Source organism: Ursus arctos, unplaced genomic scaffold (genome assembly GCF_023065955.2).
Source record: "Ursus arctos isolate Adak ecotype North America unplaced genomic scaffold, UrsArc2.0 scaffold_2, whole genome shotgun sequence".
Taxonomy (NCBI): Eukaryota; Metazoa; Chordata; class Mammalia; order Carnivora; family Ursidae; genus Ursus; species Ursus arctos.
Window position 1 is genome coordinate 28,664,317 of NW_026622874.1, and position 21,260 is coordinate 28,685,576.

At 35.3% G+C, this 21,260-nt stretch overlaps 1 protein-coding gene across 12 annotated transcripts in view; it reads right to left on the reverse strand.

Moving 5' to 3' along the window:
- RPS6KC1 (ribosomal protein S6 kinase C1) overlaps positions 1-21,260 on the reverse strand; it is a 282,130-nt gene that overhangs the window by 186,457 nt on the left and 74,413 nt on the right. For all 12 annotated transcript variants that reach the window (XR_008960506.1, XR_008960505.1, XR_008960504.1 and 9 more), the window contains one exon: positions 3,948-4,063. Coding sequence is in view for 7 of the 12 variants with exons in the window: in XM_057315501.1 (XP_057171484.1) it covers positions 3,948-4,063 (116 nt within the window). In the remaining 5 variants the exon portion in view is untranslated. The remainder of the gene's footprint in view (positions 1-3,947; positions 4,064-21,260) is intronic.

Sequence of the window (21,260 nt, forward strand, 5' to 3'; positions counted from 1 at the left end):
ATTAGAAACTACACAATCTTTTGTGTCCTAAATATAGACCATTTATTGTCTTTTTCTAAATTTCAATGATCTTGGTTTAAAATTCCTAGAGCCAAAAAGAGCAAAAAAGCTATTCCAAGTCTTTTCCGGGAAAATCCTCTTCTAATATTAATTCTTAAATCATCCAAAGAATCTCCAATTGAAAAAAAAAAGAAGAAGAAAGAAAGAAGAGAAAAAGAACTTTATCTCCGTCAGTTAAGACTTCACCTTTACTTCAAACAAAGTTCACTTCCCTTTTTTTGAAACCTGCCCCTTAAGTTTTCTTAGAGCCTATTAATAATGAAGTAATGAAGAAAACAAAGTGTGCTTTTGGTCCTTTCTGTCCTTTTTTAAAAAGGATATTACCATCAATGACTGGGAAGTTCAGAACTTTTATATTTACCACAAAAGAGTCTCATAAATAAATTCAATAAAGCAAAAGCTTAAATCATCACAGAAAACTCGGGTGGAATGAGTCATGACCTAGACCGCACCAATGGGGAAAATGACAATCAACACAAAACTGTAAAACCAGAAGGAATTCCTTTATTTTCCTAATCAACCAGGCTAGAAAGAAATATTTGCACATGGATTCTAGAGAGAAATCATATCTGCTTTATACAGAATTTAAGAGCTAAAAGGGCCTTAGAAATCATTTATACTGATCCTCTCATTGTGTTGGTTGAAACTGAAGCCCAAAGAGGGTTAAAGAAAGAAATAATGAATTCACCAAGCTCATCAAGAACCTCTAGAAGACATTTAAGTTAAATAATAGATAAGAAAATAATCAAGCATGCCCCTGACCTGACTAAGGACCAGGTTCAACAGCATAAAATACAGAAGTGAAATCAAAAGCAAATATTAATCATAAAAGAGAAACATCCTTGGTCTAGCAAGAAAAACTGTTCTCTTGCTTCCTTGCCTAAGAGTTGAAAAAAAATCCTAGCATATCAAATCTCATTCACATGGGTAGTCCTTTTTACACTTTTTGATACAAGCTCCCATTATTCCACATGACTCTTCCCATTCTCTCTAAATTTTGTATCCTCAATGAGGTACATATTTTGTGTCCTCAATTATACTATATAGGGTTTACAAAAGCAGAGATTGTGTCATTATCTTTTGTATAACTCCAAAGTATATCTAGTTTGATAACGTATATATAGGAAGTCCTAACCAATGCTTAGTGAATTCATACATAATCTAATACAACCAATTCTCCTGTATTAGATCTCCTTTGTTTTATTTTCATTAGAAGTTATGCTCGAGGGGCGCCTGGGTGGCACAGCGGTTAAGCTTCTGCCTTTGGCTCAGGGCGTGATCCCGGCGTTGTGGGATCGAGCCCCACATCAGGCTCCTCCGCTGTGAGCCTGCTTCTTCCTCTCCCACTCCCCCTGCTTGTGTTCCCTCTCTCGCTGGCTGTCTCTGTCTCTGTCGAATAAATAAATAAAATCTTTAAAAAAAAAAAAAAAAAAAGAAGTTATGCTCGAAGGGAATTTCTGAATGATATACTTTATGGTTCCTTTCTCCAAGTCAAAAGCTATACAGCAGGCTTTATATATTTATTTGCTTAATAAATTATTGTTCACAGAAGTGATTACAGGAAACTATAACGGGCTGCATAAGTAGGGAGTTTGAAGGAGTAAGAATAGATAGAACATTCAAAGTTAACATTAATGGAAAGAATAAAATCCTAGTAATTTTCTAAAGCTGTTAGAATATTTACATACAAGATGAATTAGTAAAACAAGTAAGTTCATTAAGGCTATCCTATTTAATACTTTTATAATTGTCCCCCAAAATGGAACTGAGAATGTACACAAGGAGGGCTGTCAACCCCATAAAAAGTAAGACCTGAATTCAAAGTAATCTTCAGATAAATATTCAATTTAAAAAAGATAAAACAGTACGGAGTTCAAAAAATAATAATACAGTTAAAACAACAATGATAGAAAATAGGAAAAGATTAGAAAACAGAACACGGAATAATCTGAAAATGAAACAGCAGATATCTTATTTAAAACATATTCATTATATAAGAACAAGTAACAAAAGTATATTACTTCCAAATCAGAACATAACTTTTTTATTCTAAAAGTAATGGTCAGGGGCACCAGGGTGGCTCAATTAAGTGTCCGACTCTTCATTTCAGCTCAGGTCATGATCTCAGGGTTGTGAAATCAAGCCCCGCAATGGGCTCTGCACTGGGCGTGGAGCCTGGTTAAGATTCTCTCTATGGGGCGCCTGGGTGGCACAGTGGTTAAGCGTCTGCCTTCGGCTCAGGGCGTGATCCCGGTGTTATGGGATCGAGCCCCACATCAGGCTCCTCTGCTATGAGCCTGCTTCTTCCTCTCCCACTCCCCCTGCTTGTGTTCCCTCTCTCGCTGGCTGTCTATCTCTGTCAAATAAATAAATAAATAAAATCTTTAAAAAAAAAAAAAAAGATTCTCTCTCTTTCGGGGCGCCTGGGTGGCACAGCGGTTAAGCGTCTCCCTTCGGCTCAGGGCGTGATCCTGGCATTGTGGGATAGAGCCCCACATCAGGCTCCTCTGCTATGAGCCTGCTTCTTCCTCTCCCACTCCCCCTGCTTGTGTTCCCTCCCTCGCTGGCTGTCTCCATCTCTGTCGAATAAATAAATTTTAAAAAAATTAAAAAAAAAAAAAGATTCTCTCTCTTTCCCTCTGCCTCTCCCCTTCACACACTCATCCTATCTCTCTCAAAAAAAAAAAAAAAGAATAGTCAAACACTTAACATTGAAAATACTCAATAATAAATATTTGTTTGATAATTGTATATTTTAAAAGATCACACACAAAATGAAAAGGACTCAGAAAATCAGCAACAAAAAGTCTAATGGTCCAATGAATCAAGATTAAGTATTGGACTATTTTTAAAACTAGAAAATTGAGACATGTTATAATTGTCAAAAAGTATATAAGCATTTAAAAATATGGAAAAAATTACACAAAGCAGTATGTGAAAGGAGATGAAAAATAGGGCTAAAACTTATTAAGCTACTCTTATAAGCTTAGCTTACAGGCTAGTCTTTTTATGAGGTAGGCACTTGATTTACAGTATTTGTGTGGGTGTGTGAGTGCACACATGCACACACACACACACACACACACATATATATATATAACAATACATAACAATATAACAATAACCTAGGAAGGAATCACTATTATCATTATTCAGATGTAGAAATTGAACCTAAAATTGTCCAGTCTTCCATGGCTTCTTATAACACAGCTGGGGTATAAACAAGCCCACCTGCATCTTAGATCAACTAAGAAAATAAGCACTTTCTCCCATCTCTAGAAGATATAATTCTTAAATTGTATCAGAAAAAAACTTAGTTTATATAAAGAAGAAAAACAGAAAGTTACTTCTTGATATGTGTCAAATCCAGATAGATATGACATAAAAACAGTAAGAATAAACCACAATGTTTCCAATGTTTTAAGCATTCACCTGCTTTCCAGACCAGACTAAGTAAGGACAGTCCCAAATAATCTAAGTAACCCGATTAGATTTATGCCTTTATAATTCTAGGTGATCTACAGCAGCTACCTGTAGGACTTATGTTTCAAACACTAGTTTTAGCATGAATCAATGAAACTGTACAAGAATTGTACAAAAAAAGTTAGTTGACCTTAAAAAATGTTCAAATAAGATTCGGGACAAATTACTGTCATTTTACACTTGGAGTTTTAGGGGTAGAGTAAGGGACAGGAGAAAGCAAGTACTGTTTTATTCCACACCTGGTGGTTCACTTTAATGCTTTTCTTCCCACCAACACACTTGTTAGAAAGTTATTGAGAAAATTCCAAAAACCAAAATTCTCAAACATTCTAATTATCAATAAAGCTGAGAGATAAGACAGCAGAAATGGCTAAGGAAAATACAAAATGGGACATAAGACATACCTGATATACACCGTCAAGTTGAGGTTTTCCATAAAGGCTGGAGAGACTCTCTGCTCGCATGAGATACTCTGCTGTTCTTCTCTTCACAGCTTCTCGCCGGGTAGGGCTTGACTCTCCTAAAAGGAGAAAACAAAGCCACGACATGTGAAAAATAAACAAACTTTCTTTTATCCAATCTGAAGATTACCTTCCTTTTACCCAGTTCACCACTTGTTCACATTTCTAACTAAAAAGAGGAGAGATTCAAAGTTGGAACAGACATCAAATTTATTAGTATTAGAAGGTCTAAATATTACCACCATAAATTTGATTTATCCAAATTCGGAAATTTTCCTATTTAAATATAGAGAGAGCACCTGACACCTTTTATAGGAGGCATTGATATATAAGAAATATAGTATAAAAAGCTCCACAGACAGAAGACTAGCCTAGTCCAGGCAGTATGCAATTGTCCAATTCAACAAATTGGGACTAAATGCAGTAGATGTGGAGTAAAAGCCATGACATGGATTTGATATGCTCTAAAAGTACCACCAAACTGGAGAATAAAATTATTTAGGGAACTCTGAATTCACTCTGATTTTTGTAAGCTTCATGGTTTTTTCATTAACAACAAATTGTCACCCACCTTATGACTGAAAATAAGAATGTAATTGAAATGTATGTTAACCAACTGGAATTAAAATAAAAACTTTTTAAATAGAGAAAAAGAAGAATGTAATTGAAATCCCTGTAATATACAATTATATGAAGATGAACAAATCATTGACCCTGTCTGGCTCTGTTTCTCTAAACAAAAGGTATCCAAAGAACTTAAGACCTTGAAAAAGAGGTGGTCCAGCCCATGAAAGAAGTACTGGGCTCTCTCCTCTCTAGAGTGGAAAGATCCTAAGCTTCTACCCATTTTATATATTTGACTGTGATACAACATTTCATTTGAAGAAAGGATTCCATGACTGAAAGTTAAAAAGTTTGAAAACCACTGTATTTTTTGATCTCTAAGGCCCCTTTCATAAATAATATTCCATACATTCATGACTCGTTTTTCTCAAAGCACTTCATACACAGTACTTTTTTTATAATTCACCCTATGCATCTTCTGAATGAAATTAACCAAAATGCAAGTATCAAACAATGGAAAGTGCCCTTGATTACATTCTGGAAACCATGGTTATCTAAATTCTGGCTCTGCCTCTCACTAGTCATGTGACCAATGATAAATCACCTCAACTCTCTGACCCTCCTCCTCATTCTCTAAATATATACTTCAAATGACTACAGAGATTAAAGGAGACTATACATAAAAGACACCACAACAAAGACAGCTGTATACAGGAAGCACTAAATTGTAAAGGTTTTCAATCTTGGGATTCTCTCTAAACCAAATCCTACAAAATAACATTGCTGTGTTGCTGAAGTGAACTGAACTGAATTATAATAAAGCAGGCATTTCCCCCCGCCCCAAAAGACTACTAGTAGAAAAACCTTATTTCTGCCTTAGAATCACATCTTCTATTTCTTCTGGGGAATGGCCCTTTCTTCTCCCCTTCGTAGTCCTCCACCTCTCCCCTACCACTTCACCCCTTAACAAGGCACAGTGTGAATGAAAACTGCATTCGTGTTTCTGATCTCTGACCCTCTGCCCCTTACTAGTCAGTCAAGGGTGAGCCCTCTGTCACAAGCTGGGCACAAGCTGGGCCAATGACAGAAGCCCACTCTCTTGGCCACAGTTGGAGAAGGGAGGAACTGGCCCAACACAAACTGGGCCAATCATTCCCTCTCTGCTATTGATGCTGGAAATAAGAGGACTGGAACTGCCAGCAGCCTTAGTTTCTGCCAAGGTGCAAAGAACCAATCAGAAAGAAGGAATTTAACAGAGAGAAGTAGTTATGAGAGACCCAAAAAAAAAAAAAAAAAAAAAAAAGGAATCCTGGTGTGACTGCGGTCCCAGATTTCAGCGGAAGCTACATTCCTGCCATTCTTTGACTACTGTAGCTTAAAGGTGGATTTTCTCACATGCAAACTGAAGAATCGCAACTGAATAGAGCCCTCAAAGGAAAAGAGCAACCAAATTGGGATTGCAATTTTGCTTAAAAAAAAAAAAAAAACAACCAAAAACCATCCTTTCACACCTTTTACATTACTATTTCATCTCTTCTCTCCTTTATGAGTAACTCAAAAATGTAACTAGTCTTGGGGGCGGGGAGAATCTCTATTGCTTCTTAACCATGAACAGTCTACATTTATTACCTCTCCAACTCCCCAAACTTCAATTAAAATTAAAATATCAATGATTCCTGCCTCTGCCCTTAAAATTCACTGAGTTTCTAAACGCAAGCTTTTATTTTTATACAATGTATCTGTGAAAGTTACCTAAGTAATTGAAAGATGTTGTGAAGGTAAAGTGTGCCACATAAATAAGACTATTTCTACACATTACTTGTCCTTTAGTTTTGAGTTTACTGTTCACGGATTCTGCTACTTCCATTATCAGGAGCACCGGTCACTGCAGGTTCTACCTCAATCCCCCATTTAAAATTTCTGATTCAGCATAGGCTAAACTGTAATAGAAACTATGGCAATTTAGTTTTTTAACTCAGTGTGATCACAAGCTTTAACACAACTTCAAAATCTGCTTTATTCACAAAAATTAATTTGTCTCAATTTGAAATTTAAAACTGCTAAGACTATGGAGCACCTTAATTCAAGCTAGAGTTAAAACCACAGTTTGTAATCAAATCATTGTTTTTTAAACTTTTGGTATCTCTGCTGCTTTCTAGGCAGTCTCCATAGTAACAGAGAAACAAGTACCGGAAGCCAGCAGTTGAAATGGACTCCTGCTGCTGACAGTGGTTCTGCTTCCATGGAAACAACAATGAAGTGATGGAATACTGGAAGGCTTTTTAAACGTAACCTTAAATATACATACTATGACTCCTTCCCTACCAGCCCCTTAATAAAAGTAGGTCACAACCACTGCTGATCAACAGTAGCAGCCAAGGATGAAAATCACCTCTTGCAGATTTCTACTGCTGGAAACTTACTGAGGTTTGTGAAGTACTAGGAAGAAAAGATTAATCTATGGATTTCCAGAATAATTTTAACTGATCAAATTATTGGTAAATATGACTTTAACAGATATTAACTGATTAAAAATTTTCCATCGACTCCACTTCTTCTTAATCTTCATGTTAAGACACACACAGAGCCCATAATGGTTATTTTTCAAGGAAAACTAGGTTATCTGGAATTCAACTTTTAATTCCATATTGGGTGATGTAGCCATTATTTCTTCAGTATTATATCCAGGTAGACATTTAATAAATGCTTTTAAAAATGGGTACATATTTTACATTCCATCTAAAGATAAACCAGTACCTTCATTAAGTTTCTCTACATTTCTGTTAATAATTTGGATACAGTAAGAATATCCACTGGGCTCTAGCATTCAAAAGAAAAAACCTATTCCCATTATTTACTAAGATTTATGTCAAAAAGTTCCACTGTATGTACCAGAAAAAAAATGTCTTATGTATATTGCGTCAACCTTATCAATTTCTAATCAGGAGAGAGGATGGATATAGGGTGATTAAAGAATATGATCTGTGAAAGAATAGGGTGTAGCTGTCGAGAAATGAGGAGAAAGTCAAAGTTGTCCCTGAAATTCTTAGAAACACTGCACTGCCCATCCTGCATGTCTCAGAGCACCAACTCTGACTTAAGTTTCCAAGTTTTATAGAAGGTACAATCTGTAGATAACGGAATCATGAAATTCTAATTTATTCACCTCTTGGCACTCCATTATATTAAATCCTGTTTATAAGAGATACATTACCTTCCTTATTCAACTAAGGAACTTAAGGCTCAGGGATGTGGAATGTCTTTCTCAGCTGAAAAGTTAATCTAAGTACTAAACTGAAACCAGGTCTTATGATACCATGCTTAAGGTGATTGAATTTGAAGTGCATTACACTGTTACTGAGTAGAACAAGAAAAAAAGAGAGCATGGGACAATTATGAGTGAGTATGGAACAAAGAGGAAGAGAAAATAATCGTTAAGAGTTGAGACGGGAGGCTATCAGACAAGATAGCAGAGTACAACTGGAGAGAAAGAGACTGAAGACGACAGAGAAGGACACAGGAAAATTAGAGCTACAAAGAGGTATAAATTTCACACTGTGTGAAAGAGAATGGGCCTTCCTGAGGAAAAGTGGTCTTTCAAAACATCCTTGTTAATCAAGGCTTTCTTTGGAAAACACGGGCCTTTTCTCATTTACCCATAAAAAAACCCAAAAAGGCATTTTTATTCACAGAACTAGTGAAAATCAGTTCCACAAACTAGAAAAAGTAGTTCTTCCAATTCTGTTATTCTACCCATAGCCACCAAAAAGAATATAGCTAATGCCTTATCATTGGCTCAACTAAAGAAAAGCAATGATGATGGAAAAACTAACAATGTTAGATTACTTGAAAGACAGTATGTCTACATCGGTATTTTATGCAAAATTTTAAGGGATTTTTAAGAGTATTTTGACTATACCTGATTTTTGCTATATGCACGGAATTTAATCCCCACATAAGACTCTACTTAGGCACATCTTATATTCTTATCTCTATTTCTCTACTCCAACAAACACTCTCCAATAGCCCCTCTTCCACTGTATTCTTGGTCAAACATGCCAGGTTTTTGGTTTTGTGTTTTTTTTTTTAAGATTTTATTATTTGACAGAGAGAGAGACAGCCAGCAAGAGGGAACACAGGCAGGGGGAGTGGGAGAGGAAGAAGCAGGCTCCCAGTGGAGGAGCCTGATGTGGGGCTCGATCCCAGAACGCCAGGATCATGCCCTGAGCCAAAGGCAGACACTTAACAACTGAGCCACCCAGGCGCCCCTGACATGCCCAGTTTTAAACTCAGATTTACCACATTAGAAAGAACATTCAAATCAATGTGGGTTTGAGGGAATGAGTTTTTGTTTATTGGTGCTTCCTTTTTTTTTTTTTTTAATAACAACTTTAGTAACATAAAAAAATATGTCTGCTTGAGGTGGCCTTGGTGGTTACAGTTGCTTTTTTTTTTTTTAGTGCTGATTTACTATAGTTAATGGGTTTTTTTGTTCTTTTCAGGTATAATTTCTGACTAATGCTAAGTGTTCTGACAACAAAAGGCAACCTTGAGAAAAACAGTAATTTATGGTTTTACTTATCTACCACAACTGGGGCCATCAGCCTCTCCACATAGAACAAACTCTGGTCAGTCAGGTAATCTGCTTCCCATTTGCATTTAACCAAACCCATATTAATGTCTTTTCAAAAGCAAGTGTTATGTGAGCCCCAGAAGTTCAAAAAGTCACCAAAGAATAGTAAAAGCAAAAGTCATAATAATATTCATGCCCAGGTATTGCCTCAATTATGACTGCCTTCAATGCTGTTTAGTTCAATGCCTATCAGTTAATACTGAATGAAAACTAACACATCATTAAATCAGATGCCTACAGAGACAATCTTCTCTTAGATTTAATAATTTTTTTCCTGCTCCCTAACCCATTTTTTTGTTTTGCAATTTTAAAGGGGAGTACCCAAAACATCAATTATTCAATCCTTTCATTAAGAACATTGCTTGGCCAGTCTCTTTGTGACACTAAACTCTTGTCCAGATAGACAGATACATACATTGATACATAATCAATCCCCTAAGTGTCCCTTATACTATAATCAATGGCTTCTAAAAGATCAAGATAGAAAGTTTAAAAAGAACTATAGATATATCGAAGGAAAAAGGAATGAAGAATTAAAACCTAGGAGCTAAAACTCTGCCTTCTGAGATGGAATAAAGATAAGAGAAAATATGGAAAAGAAACTCCACATAAACTAAGAATTGTTTTATCTGCTATACTAGTAAATATGAGAAGTCCCCCAACCCCCACAAAGGCTTTTGCTCATTTCTTTTACGCTATAAGAGACATCTTTAGATGTAGCAAATCCATGGAAGGCTCTAAAGTCCAACAACTGGTTTCTTGATGTCATGATATTGGATCACATATTTTCCTTTGAGATGATGTAAAGTGATAATTACTGACTATATGCAGTTAATTCTTCTGAATCTTAAAGGTTTTACAGACTCCTTTAATGCATCCCCACCTTAAAATTAAACTGACTTAGTGTATACCAGAATTAGAACAGACTCCATTCCATCTCCAGATTTATTTAACATGAAGATACGTATCTCCACATTTAAACAATTCAAAGAATGCGTCAAGCAATACACCCACAGTATATCACATTTGAAGCCCATGTCGGGATAACAAAGAAAATCCTCCCCAGGAAGTAAGTAAGCCACCAAAGTGAAAAAGTTCTCCACAACCACATATTCTGCTGCTCCTATCATCTTCAGAAAGAAAGATGCCTAATAGTTACCGAGCATCTATTATGTTCCAGACACAGTTATCTCTCAATGTTTACAGTCATTTCAGTGTTGTCACAGAAACATCACATATAGAAGACCCTCCATAAATTTTAATAAATGAATGGAAAAGCGAATGATTTTGCACCAATACTACATGGTCTGATAACAATACTATCATGCCTAGAGATGCTCCAATTAACTCTTCCTATAACTTAGTGCCTTTCTTGAACTTAGTTAAGATAAATGCATTTTAGAAAATGTCTATATAATTATTGTCTTTATCTTCTGTGTAGGTGAAATCGTAAGAGAGGAATATGGAGGAACACAGCATAGAAGTGGTATGGTTGAACTAAAAGGACAATCTACATTTTTTATTTAGTTTTATGAAAAACTGTCATGACAGCATCAATGAGGGAAACACAAGCATAGATATGCTACTTAATTGTAAACCACTGTGTAAAACAGAATGAAGTCTATGAACTTTTTCTTGTTTGACAATTACAACTTTGGAAAATCTGTTTCTTAACAGTTTGTAAGAGTACAATATGCCTGTACAATGATCTGGTTATTTTTCAGATGAAACACACTTTGAGATCACTAATGGCAACACATTAAGCTTATGAGAAAAAGCAGGTTTACGGTCTTAATACTTCCTAAAAGAGAATAAACTCAACTTCTGTGTAATTTACACAAGGCTCAATGTTTAATTATTAAGATTGACTTAAGCTATAAGTTATATAAAACTACGTAATAATAATTGACTCCACAAAGTGCCTAATACCTCCTAGTACTGAAGCAGCAATAGGTTCCATTTAGGGTTTTTTAGTTTGGTTTGGTTCACTTGAAAATACTCATAGATATCTATATTTCTTCTGAGCAGAATTAAGGCTTTTTCCAGTAATCACAGGAATTAAATCAACCCTCTCATTTTAATGTTTTTAAGCTGTGTTGCTAAAGATATAAAAATGTGGGGATACTGATGACCGAGACCACTAGTAAAAAACCCTTCGAGAATCCTCATCTCTCTCTCTCTGCTTTTGCAATCGAGCAGCTGTGCCTCACACAGATTCACATGAATGAAAATATTTAGACGAGAAACCACCCACTTAGTTTATTTTCCATACGACTTTCCTGTAATTATTTTGTAAACTGTTCACACAACAATACATAAAAACATCTGCAAAAACAGGTAATTAATGTGTCAAGCCAAACTAATGCATTTTTTATGGTGTCCATGCTTCGTCAACTGTAATTATAACTCTTTTTTAAGCAAATGATGATGTGTTTGTTGCAATGTGCAAGTGGTTATTTTAGATGCTCTGTTTACTGTTCATACAATCTGAATATAAAACTCCACAGCTACTTTACCCTACATCAATGTTTTACCTAGCTTTTTTTTTTTTTTTTGTAGAAGCAGGAATGTGGTTCTCTTTTCCAAGCTATAATTTCCAGTAAACATTTTTGTCATTAAAACGTGAAACTCTCAACATAAAACTTGACACCAAAATAACCAACAATTCAAGAAACATCTGACAGAAAACGATTCACCCAGACTTTCTTCCTGCAGTTGTAAACCTATGGGAAATACAGCATGTTAAGCCCATCAGCTGCAGGAAACCAAGCGCCCTGAACATCAGAAGTTTAGAAGGCTCCTTATAGGTTTTTAATGTATAATATCTATTCCATCTAGACCCATCAGACACATATATCTTTGACATGAGACGAACAAATGAAGAACCAAAACCTCAAAATATATTGTTTCATACTCATACACTTTGATTCTAACTACATAAAAGGTAATCATCATTATTATTACTATTACTATTATGCATGAACTAATATCGCATACCAATAATCATCCTCAGATGGATATTCCTGAAGGCCCAAGACTTCTGGTCTCCAAAGCTAATAAAATCTAAAATGAAGAAAGCAGCACAACCCTTTAATATTTTTGTAAGGTTCTTCCTCTTTTTAAAAAAGGCAATTTTTATTAGAACATCTATGATGATTACCTGTAATACAGAGAAACCCTGATAATAAAGAATTCTCAGGAAACAGTTTTTCTGTTTGTTTATTTTCACAAACAGTTTTAGAAATAGTGTAGAATTAACCCTTCTGGGTCCAAACTTATGTAACTCCTCATTTTGATACAAATATTTCTAAGTGAGCTATTCCGTTCTTCCCTTGAATATTAGCTATTGAGGTATGCTAAAAGTACCTGTCTATCCCCATCTTGCTCCCAATAAGAACACGAGCAAAGTATTACAGCAAATCAAATAACAGTTTCCCAGCTCCCAAGCTTTAATTTTAGGTTAAACGCTTGTTTTGCAGAATTTTGGGTTGGGTCTGATCAAAACAGAACAGAGCTCCCATTCCAAGGATGCTAGAATAGGAAAGACATGACTAAGACTGGGTAAGGGAATAGGACAGAGGCTTATTTATTAAAGCTAGAAACCAAACTCAAGGTCAGACAATCAAGAAGTCTCAACACTGAGTTCCACTACTTCTATTGATACTACAAATATAATAATTGTAATAATAAATACAATTAATGCAGGTTGCCTGGGTGGCTCAGTCAGTGGAGCATCCGACTCTTGGTTTCGGCTAGGATCATGATCTTGCAGTCATGGGATCAAGCTCCACACTGGGTTCTGCCCCTGGCAGTCTGCTTCAGAGTCTCTCTCCCTCTTCCTCTCCCTTTGCTCCTCACCCCACACACATGCTTTCTCTTTCTAAAATAAATAAGCAAAATCTTTTTTAAAAATACAATTAATGCCATTTCAAACAGCTGAATTCAACACGCTGTCAAACCTTTGGGACACATATACTAATGTCTGTGCAGAGTACTGATATACCAGACAGAAGATATTTTAAACCTATTTGGTATTTTCAAGAGCTACTTTCATGCATCCTCGCTGTTTACTATACATACTTTGGGATTCAACTTATTTATCACCTCCTGCAAAAACTTTCCCTATAAGCCTTCTCCTTCTCTCTGGTCAAGTGCCCATTTATATGTATTTATAGAATCATTCTCATTCAAAATATTTATAGAGAATTTCCTATGTAACAGGCACTGTGCTAGAAAATACAATAAATAAAATACCTTGCCTTCAAGGATATTACAAGTAAATAAAGAGATATTCATTAAGTAACTGCACAAATTATTATTTCATTGTAAATATGATAAATACTTGAAGCAAAACAGTGCGCAATGACAGCAAAGTTCAGGAAGTCTATTCTGGTGTGAACAGAGGTGAGAAAATGTTCCCTTGAGGAAATGTCACTGAAACTGAGACCTCATGAACGAGAAGGAACTATCAACTGAAAAAGTACAGTAAAGCACTCAAAAAGACCCCAGCTTATGTGAAAGTTCGAACACGGGAAGGGCCGTGGTGCCTTCTAAGAGGTAAAAAAGGGCTACTGTGGCTAAAAAGAATAAGTGAATAGGACTGGTTCAATATGAGCCTGGAGAGAAAGGCAGAAGCCAAATCATTCATAGCCTAATAGACCATAATATCTTTGGATTTTATCCTCAAAGCAATGAGTTTAGTGCAAGAAAGTGACATGATGAGAGTCTATTTTCAAAAGGTCAGTTAGGCTATCGGTAGAGACAGAATGGTTTAGAATCAAGAAAGAAAGACAATCATCAAATATTTTTTAACAAAAACATAAAAACTAACAAAATTATATAGAAATTCTGGAATTAAAAATTACTCAACAGCATAATGAGCTGACAGAAAAAAAGAATCAGCAAATTTTAAGATACATGAGTAAATATTACCCACTCTGAATAAAATTAAACAATAAAAAAGGGAGGGGGGACCAGACTAAGACAGCTGTTGATACCATCAAGCACACCAACATATACATAAATGCAGTTCATGAAACAGAAAAGGGGGGGAAAGGGCAGAAAAAGGCAAAAAACTTCCCAAATTGATGCACATTTATCTACATATCCAAGAAGATCACCAAATACCAAGACTACAACACCAAGAAGGATAAACTCAAAAAGATCCACATCTAAACACATAATAACCAAACTTTCAAAAGCCAAAACAGAAAATCTTAAAAGAAGCAAAAGATAAACTCAGATTTTCTCCAAACTGATTTAAAGGATAAGTCCATTTAAATAATAATTATAAGACTACAGTGTAGAGCTTATATAAAAATGTAACATATATGATAATACTAGCAAAAAGATGTAAGAAGGGAAGAGAGCTATACTGAAGTGAAGTTACCTATATATTACTAGAATTCTGGTAATTTTACTCTGAAGTACAATATTTTAAGTTAAAGCACTTATTACCTTAATCTTCAGAAAAACCACTACGGAAAATAAAAAACTCAAAATGATACAGTCTACAAAAAAAAGAGAGAGAATAAATGGTACACTAGAAAAAAATATGTACTTACCACACAAGAAGGCAGTAAAAAACAAAAAAGGATGGGAGACATATAGAAAATAGCAAAATGGCAAGCATAAATCCAACCACATTATTAAATACAATAAATGTATATGGATTAAACACACCAATCAAAAAGCAGAGATTATAAAGCTAGATTTTTTTTTTAAAGATCCAACTGTAGCCTGTCTATAGGAAACACACTTTGATTCAAAGAAACTAACAGATTGAAAGTAAATAGCTTTACTAATACCCAATAAAATAGATTTTAAGAAAAACAGATGTCACTAGGGACAAAAACAGAAACTTCATAATGTCAAAAGTTAAATTAATCAGAAAGATAAACTGTTATAAACATGCATGCATCTAATAACAGTCCTAAAACAGAAGCAAAAACGGACAAAAATAAAAGGAGAATTTCAAGCTGAGTGAAAATGTAAGCAACACAATTAAAATTTCTGAGATGTAGCAAAAGCACTACTTAGAAGGACTTAATAGCTTTAAAGACCTATGTTGAAAAGATCTCAAATCAATAACCTAAGCTTCCACCCCTTAAGATGAAACAAATCTAAACAACGAAGAGGAAACTACACAAAAAGAATGCAGAGGAAGAAGGAGAAACCGATTAAATAGAAAATTTAGAAAGAGGAAAACAAATGAAATCAAAAGTTGGTTTTTTGAAAAGATGAAATTGATATTTATCTAGACCAACCAAAAAAAAAAAAACCCAAAGACACCACAATCAAAAATAATGAACATATCCATCACTCTCAATTAACAATTCTTTTTTTTTAAGATTTTATTTATTTGAGAGAGAGAGCACGGGGGGGCGGGGGGGGGGGAGTCAGAGGGAGAAGCAGACTCCCCGCTGAGCAGGGAGCCCAATGCAGGACTCGATCCCTGAACCCTGGGATCATGACCTGAACCAAAGGCAGATGCTTAACTGACTGAGCCACCCAGGCACCTCCCGCTTTTTATTTTAAGTAGGCTCTATACCCAATGTGGGGCTTGAACTCACAACCCCAAGATCAAGAGTCACATGCTCTACCGACTCAGCCAGCCAGGGACCCTACAATTAACAATTCTTTATTTTGCCTTCATTTTTGAAATATATTTTCACTGGGTACAGAATTCACTTGACAGAATTTTTCTCTACATACATTAAAGGTGTTAATCAACAGTCTTCTTGTTTGCATTGTTTCTGAAAGAAATCTGACATCATTCTCATCTTTGTTCTTCTATCTGTGTCTGCCTGCTTTTAAGATTTTCTCTTTAACACTGGTTTTGAGAAATTTGATTAGAATGTGCCTGGGTATAGGCTTTCATGTTTCTTATGCCTGGCATTGTTGAGTTCCTTGGTCCTGTAGAATATCTGCATCAAATTTGGAAAGCATTTTTCAGGCATTATTCACTCAAATAATATTCAGTCTCCTTCTTGCCCTCCCCTCTTCAGGGGCTCCAATTACATGAAGAAAACTGTTCTATAGCCTACTGATGTTATATTAATTTTTTTGCTTGATTTTTTCATCTTTATTTCATTTTGGATAGTATCTATTGCTATGTCCTCCACTTGATTAATCCTTTCTTCTAAAATATCTAATCTGCCATTATTTTTCATTTCCCATACTGTAGCTCTCATCTCCAGAAGTTCAATTGGGTCTTTTGTAAATCTTCCCTTGCTCTACTTAACTTTACATAATGAATACATTTCTACTAAGTTTTAAAGTCGTCATCCTTTCATTTTAACATCTGTGTCAATTCTGGGTGGGTTCTGAATGACAGATTTTTTCCCTCACTATGGGTCATATTTTTCCTGTTTCTTTGAATAAATGGTAATTTTTTATTAGATGCCAGCCATTGTGATTTTCCCTTATTAGGTGGTAGATATCTTCTTATTCCTACAAATATTAAGCTTTGTTCTAGAATACAGTTATGATTCTTAGAAGCAGCTTGATCCTTTTGGGTCTTGTTTCTGAGATTTGTTAGGGTGGGTCTGGAGCAAACTATTATTCCACAATCATGGTGTAAGACTCTTGAATATTCCACCTAATGCCACATGAAAGAGATTTTCAAGACCACCCGTTAGGAAGAGACACATTCCCAGCCCTGTGTGAGCACCCAGAATGTCTCCCCTAATCCTTTCAGTGGATCTTTCTCTCACCTTGAATAGTTTCTCCACAGCTAGGCACTAATCACTACTCCATTAAGTATTCCAGGGGACACTGCAAATCTCTGAACAGCCATCTCCTTTCTAGATAAAACACCAGACATTAGGCAACGATCCTGCAAGCTCCAACTGTGAACTCTGCTTTGGTCTTGCTGGATTCAGCCCCATCTCCTCAATCTGCAGGTTTTGCCACAATTCATCTGCCTTCCTTCTTCCTAAGCCACACCTGGAAACTCAAGACAGTAAGCTGGGCAATCTTAAGACTCACCTTATCTGTTTCATGTCTCTCAAAAACCACTGTCCTTCACTGTCTAATGTCCAGTGCCTTGAAAACCACTGTTATATTACTTTGTCTGGTTTTTTAGTTTCTTCAGGAAGGAGAGTAAATACAGTCCCTATAGCCCATCTTGGCCAACAGTAGAAATCCTAGTGTTTTTGTTTGTTTTGTTTTGTTTTAATCCCCTTCACCTATTTCACTCATCCCCCTATCCACCCTCCTCTCTGTAACCATCTGTTTGGTCACTATATTAAGAGTCTGTTTTTTGTTTTGTCTCTTTTTTTTCCTTTGTTCATTTGTTTTATTTCTTAAATTCCACATATGAGTAAGTGGAAGTCTAGTTTTAATGTGGCTACTGGAAATTTTTTAATTACATATGTGTGTCACGTTTTATTTCTATAATACAGTGTTATTTTACACAGTCACTGAAATTATATAATGTTGAAATCCCCAAGAAAGTAGCGTAAGGAGGCTAAGAAGGCTGACAACCAAATCCCAATAAACTTCTACATTTAAAGGTCAAGTGGGGAAGAAGGAGCTGGCAAAGTAGACTTAAAAAGGTTAACCTAAGAATTAAAAACTAAGAAAAGCATGGTGTCATTGGAATAACAGGCAATTTAGGAAAGCAGAGGTTGTATGAAACAGTTAACTAAAGATTGTATATATGTAAGTTAACGAAAGAACATAAAGAATAAGAAACGTTACTGAGAGTCCAGTTAAGATTAGTAACAATGAATTCAGTTTAGTTACCAATCTGTCCAGAGTGTGTGGTTTCTTCCAACAGCACTCAGCTGCCCAGCTGTCTGCCTCTGTAAGCCAGAAATCATGGAAACATGGATACTCCAAAAACAAATGGATAAATTAATCCAGGGCTGGAGTTCTGCCAGGTAAATGTGATAAAAGATCAGAAGGGAGATTAAGGTATCTGCCAAGACTTTTTGAAATGATGGATCATGAAAACTAAGATAAATAGAGAAATGGAAGATAGCTGAGAGATGCTAAAGAGAAAAATGGAGGAAAGTACAAAATAATGGAACTTTTTAAATTGTTTATTTACCACTCTTTCCCCCCTCAATATCTTTTAAGTGCTCATTAATTTTAGTGAGCATAATAGTCATCCATTAAAGTTTTGTTGAATGGAACAAAGTTGACCTGACTTTCTAGATCACACAATGCAAATCTACTGGATCACTTCATGTAAAAGGATTATTACCATGTACTGATGTCACATCTATGCTTCTTATTATTTATTCCTTCTAATCTTGCTTCTTGTTGCTTGGGCAAAGATGGGCCTTTCATTTATAGTATAAGTCAGGGCATTGTCCCCTATCCCTGCAAATAACAAACCAATCAACTACAACAAAAAATTCAATTTGGAGTTCTTTTTTCTAATCTCTGCTTTTATTTGTCCTGAGTACTCAACATCTTTGTTCTTTATTGCCCTACAGTGTACTTTTCTTCTGTAGGGGAATGGGTTATCACTGATCTGGACTCAATCAAGGTAACTATTTACAACACAATTTGATTGTATTTGTGAGCTTTTAACTCACAGCCAATAAAATAGATATGTTTTCATTAATCAGAAAAATTTAATAACATCTCATACAGATCAAAAATCCATTTAATCATAAGTAGTTATGACTGTTCAGTAATACAGAATGACTATACTGTAATGATTGGTTAACTACCAAAAAAAAGACAGAGACTACTATAATATGGTGTCCTACAAACAAAAGATAGTCATGTAATAGAAAGTATCATGAAGTCCTCAATTAATTTTTTGAATGTAGCAAGCAATCCCATTTCAAGGCGCTATTTAAAATGATTAAATAGGCAGAGTAGCTTGGCCATAAAGAAAGCCTCAACAAATTTCAAAAAAATGAAATCATTCAAAATTCTTTGAACACCATGGAATTAAGCTATAAATCAATAACAGGAAGATAACTAGAAAAATCCCAACTGCTGGGAAATTAAGTAGTATGTTTATGACGCTTAGAAATATATTACTCAGAAGTAATTCACAGGTACAGTAGACAGACTAATGGACCCCTAAAAATGGCTATGTCCTAACCCAGGAACCTGTAAATAAATTACTTAACTTGGCTAAAGTGCCTTTACGAATGTGATTAAGGTTAAGAATCTTGAGATGGGGCAATTATCTTGGATTATCAGAGTAGGCCCAACCAAATCACATCAGTCCTTAAAATCAGGTAGCCTTTCCTTGCTGAGAATCAGGGTGAGACCTAACTAGGAAAGAATGGTCAAAGGGATATAACACTGCTGACTCGGAAGATGAAGTAGGCATGCAGGCAGCCTCTAAAAGCTGGAAAAGACAAGGAAACAGATTCTCCCCTAAAGTCTCTGGAAAGGAATACAGTCCTGCCCATACCTTGATTTTTAGCCCAGTGAAATTCAGGTCCGATTTCTAACCTACAAAACCATAAAATAATAAATTTGTGTTGTAAATTTATGGTAATTTGTTACAGCAGCACAGAAAACTAATGGGACCAAAAAAAATATTTTGAACTGCTAACAATGAAGATACGACATATCTAAACCTATGGAATGTAGCTAAAGCAGTACTCAGTGGGAAATTTATAACCTTAAACATATAGAAAAAAAGGCCAAAACTCAAAGATGAAAGCTCCTAATTCAAAAAGTAAACATCAGACCTAAAGTTAAGTAGGAGGAAAATAAATAGAAATCCATAAAATAGAAAAGTAACATACAATAGTATAATATTCTAACATTAATAAAACTAGTAAATCCTTAATATGACTAATTAAGAAAATATAGTAAGTTACCAACATCAGGAAAAATCCAACAGAAATCAAAGAGATAGAAAGATACTATAAATAATTCTACAATCAATAAATATGAGGGTTTGTGCCAAAAGGAAAGGCAACAAAAGCAAAAATAAACAAGTGGGACACCAAACTAAAAAGCTTCTGCACAGCAAAGGAAACCATCAACAAAATGAACCTACCAAATGGGAGAAAATATTTGCGAACTGTATATCCATATAAGGGATTAATAACCAAAATACTTAAGGTACTCATCCAACTCATTAAAGACAAAAAAAAGATTTAAAAATGCACAGAATCTAAATAGACATTTTTCCAAAGACATTCTGATGGCCAATAGATACATGAAAAGATGCTCCATATCACTAATCACCAGAAAAATCCAAATCAAAACCACAATTAGGAAATCACCTCACACCTCTTAGAGTGGCTGTTATCAAAAAGACAAGAGATAACAGGAGTTCGCAAGATGTGGAGAACAGGAAACCCTTGCACATTGTTGGTGGGAATATAAATTGGTGCAGCTACTATGGAAAACAGTATGGAGGCTCTTCAAAAAATTAGAAATAGAACTACTCTAATTCCCAGCAAGTCCACTTCCAGGTATTTATCCAAAGAAAACAAAAACACTTAAAAAGATATCTGCAAACCCATGTTCACTGTAGCATTATTTACAATAGCAAAAAAAATAGAAACAACCAAAGTGTCCATCAATGGACGAAAGAATAAAGAAAGTGTGGTACACACACAAACACATACATACACACACGCAGGAATATTACTCAGCCATAAAAAAGAAGGGACTCCTGCCATTTGCAACAATATGGATGAACCTTGAAGGCATTATGCTAAGTGAAATAAGGTATACAGAGAAAGATAAATACTGTGTGATCTCACTTATATTTAGAATCTATTAAAAAAAAAAAAAAAAAGCTCACAGCCACAGAGAAGACTCATGATTGCCAGAGGGAAGGCGGTGGCAGGTAGGCAAAATGAGTTAAGGGAGTCAAAAAGTATAAACTACTTCCAGTTATAAACGAAATAAATCCAAGGGGTATAATATACAACATGGTGTCTGCAGTTAATAATACTGTCCTGTGTATTTGAAAGTTATGTAGAGAATATATCTTAAAAGTTCTGATCACAAAGAAAAAAATTTGTAATTGTGTGGTGATGGATGTTAGCAAGACTTACTGTGATCATTTTGCAATATATAAATATATCAAATCATTACATTATACACCTAAAACTAAAATA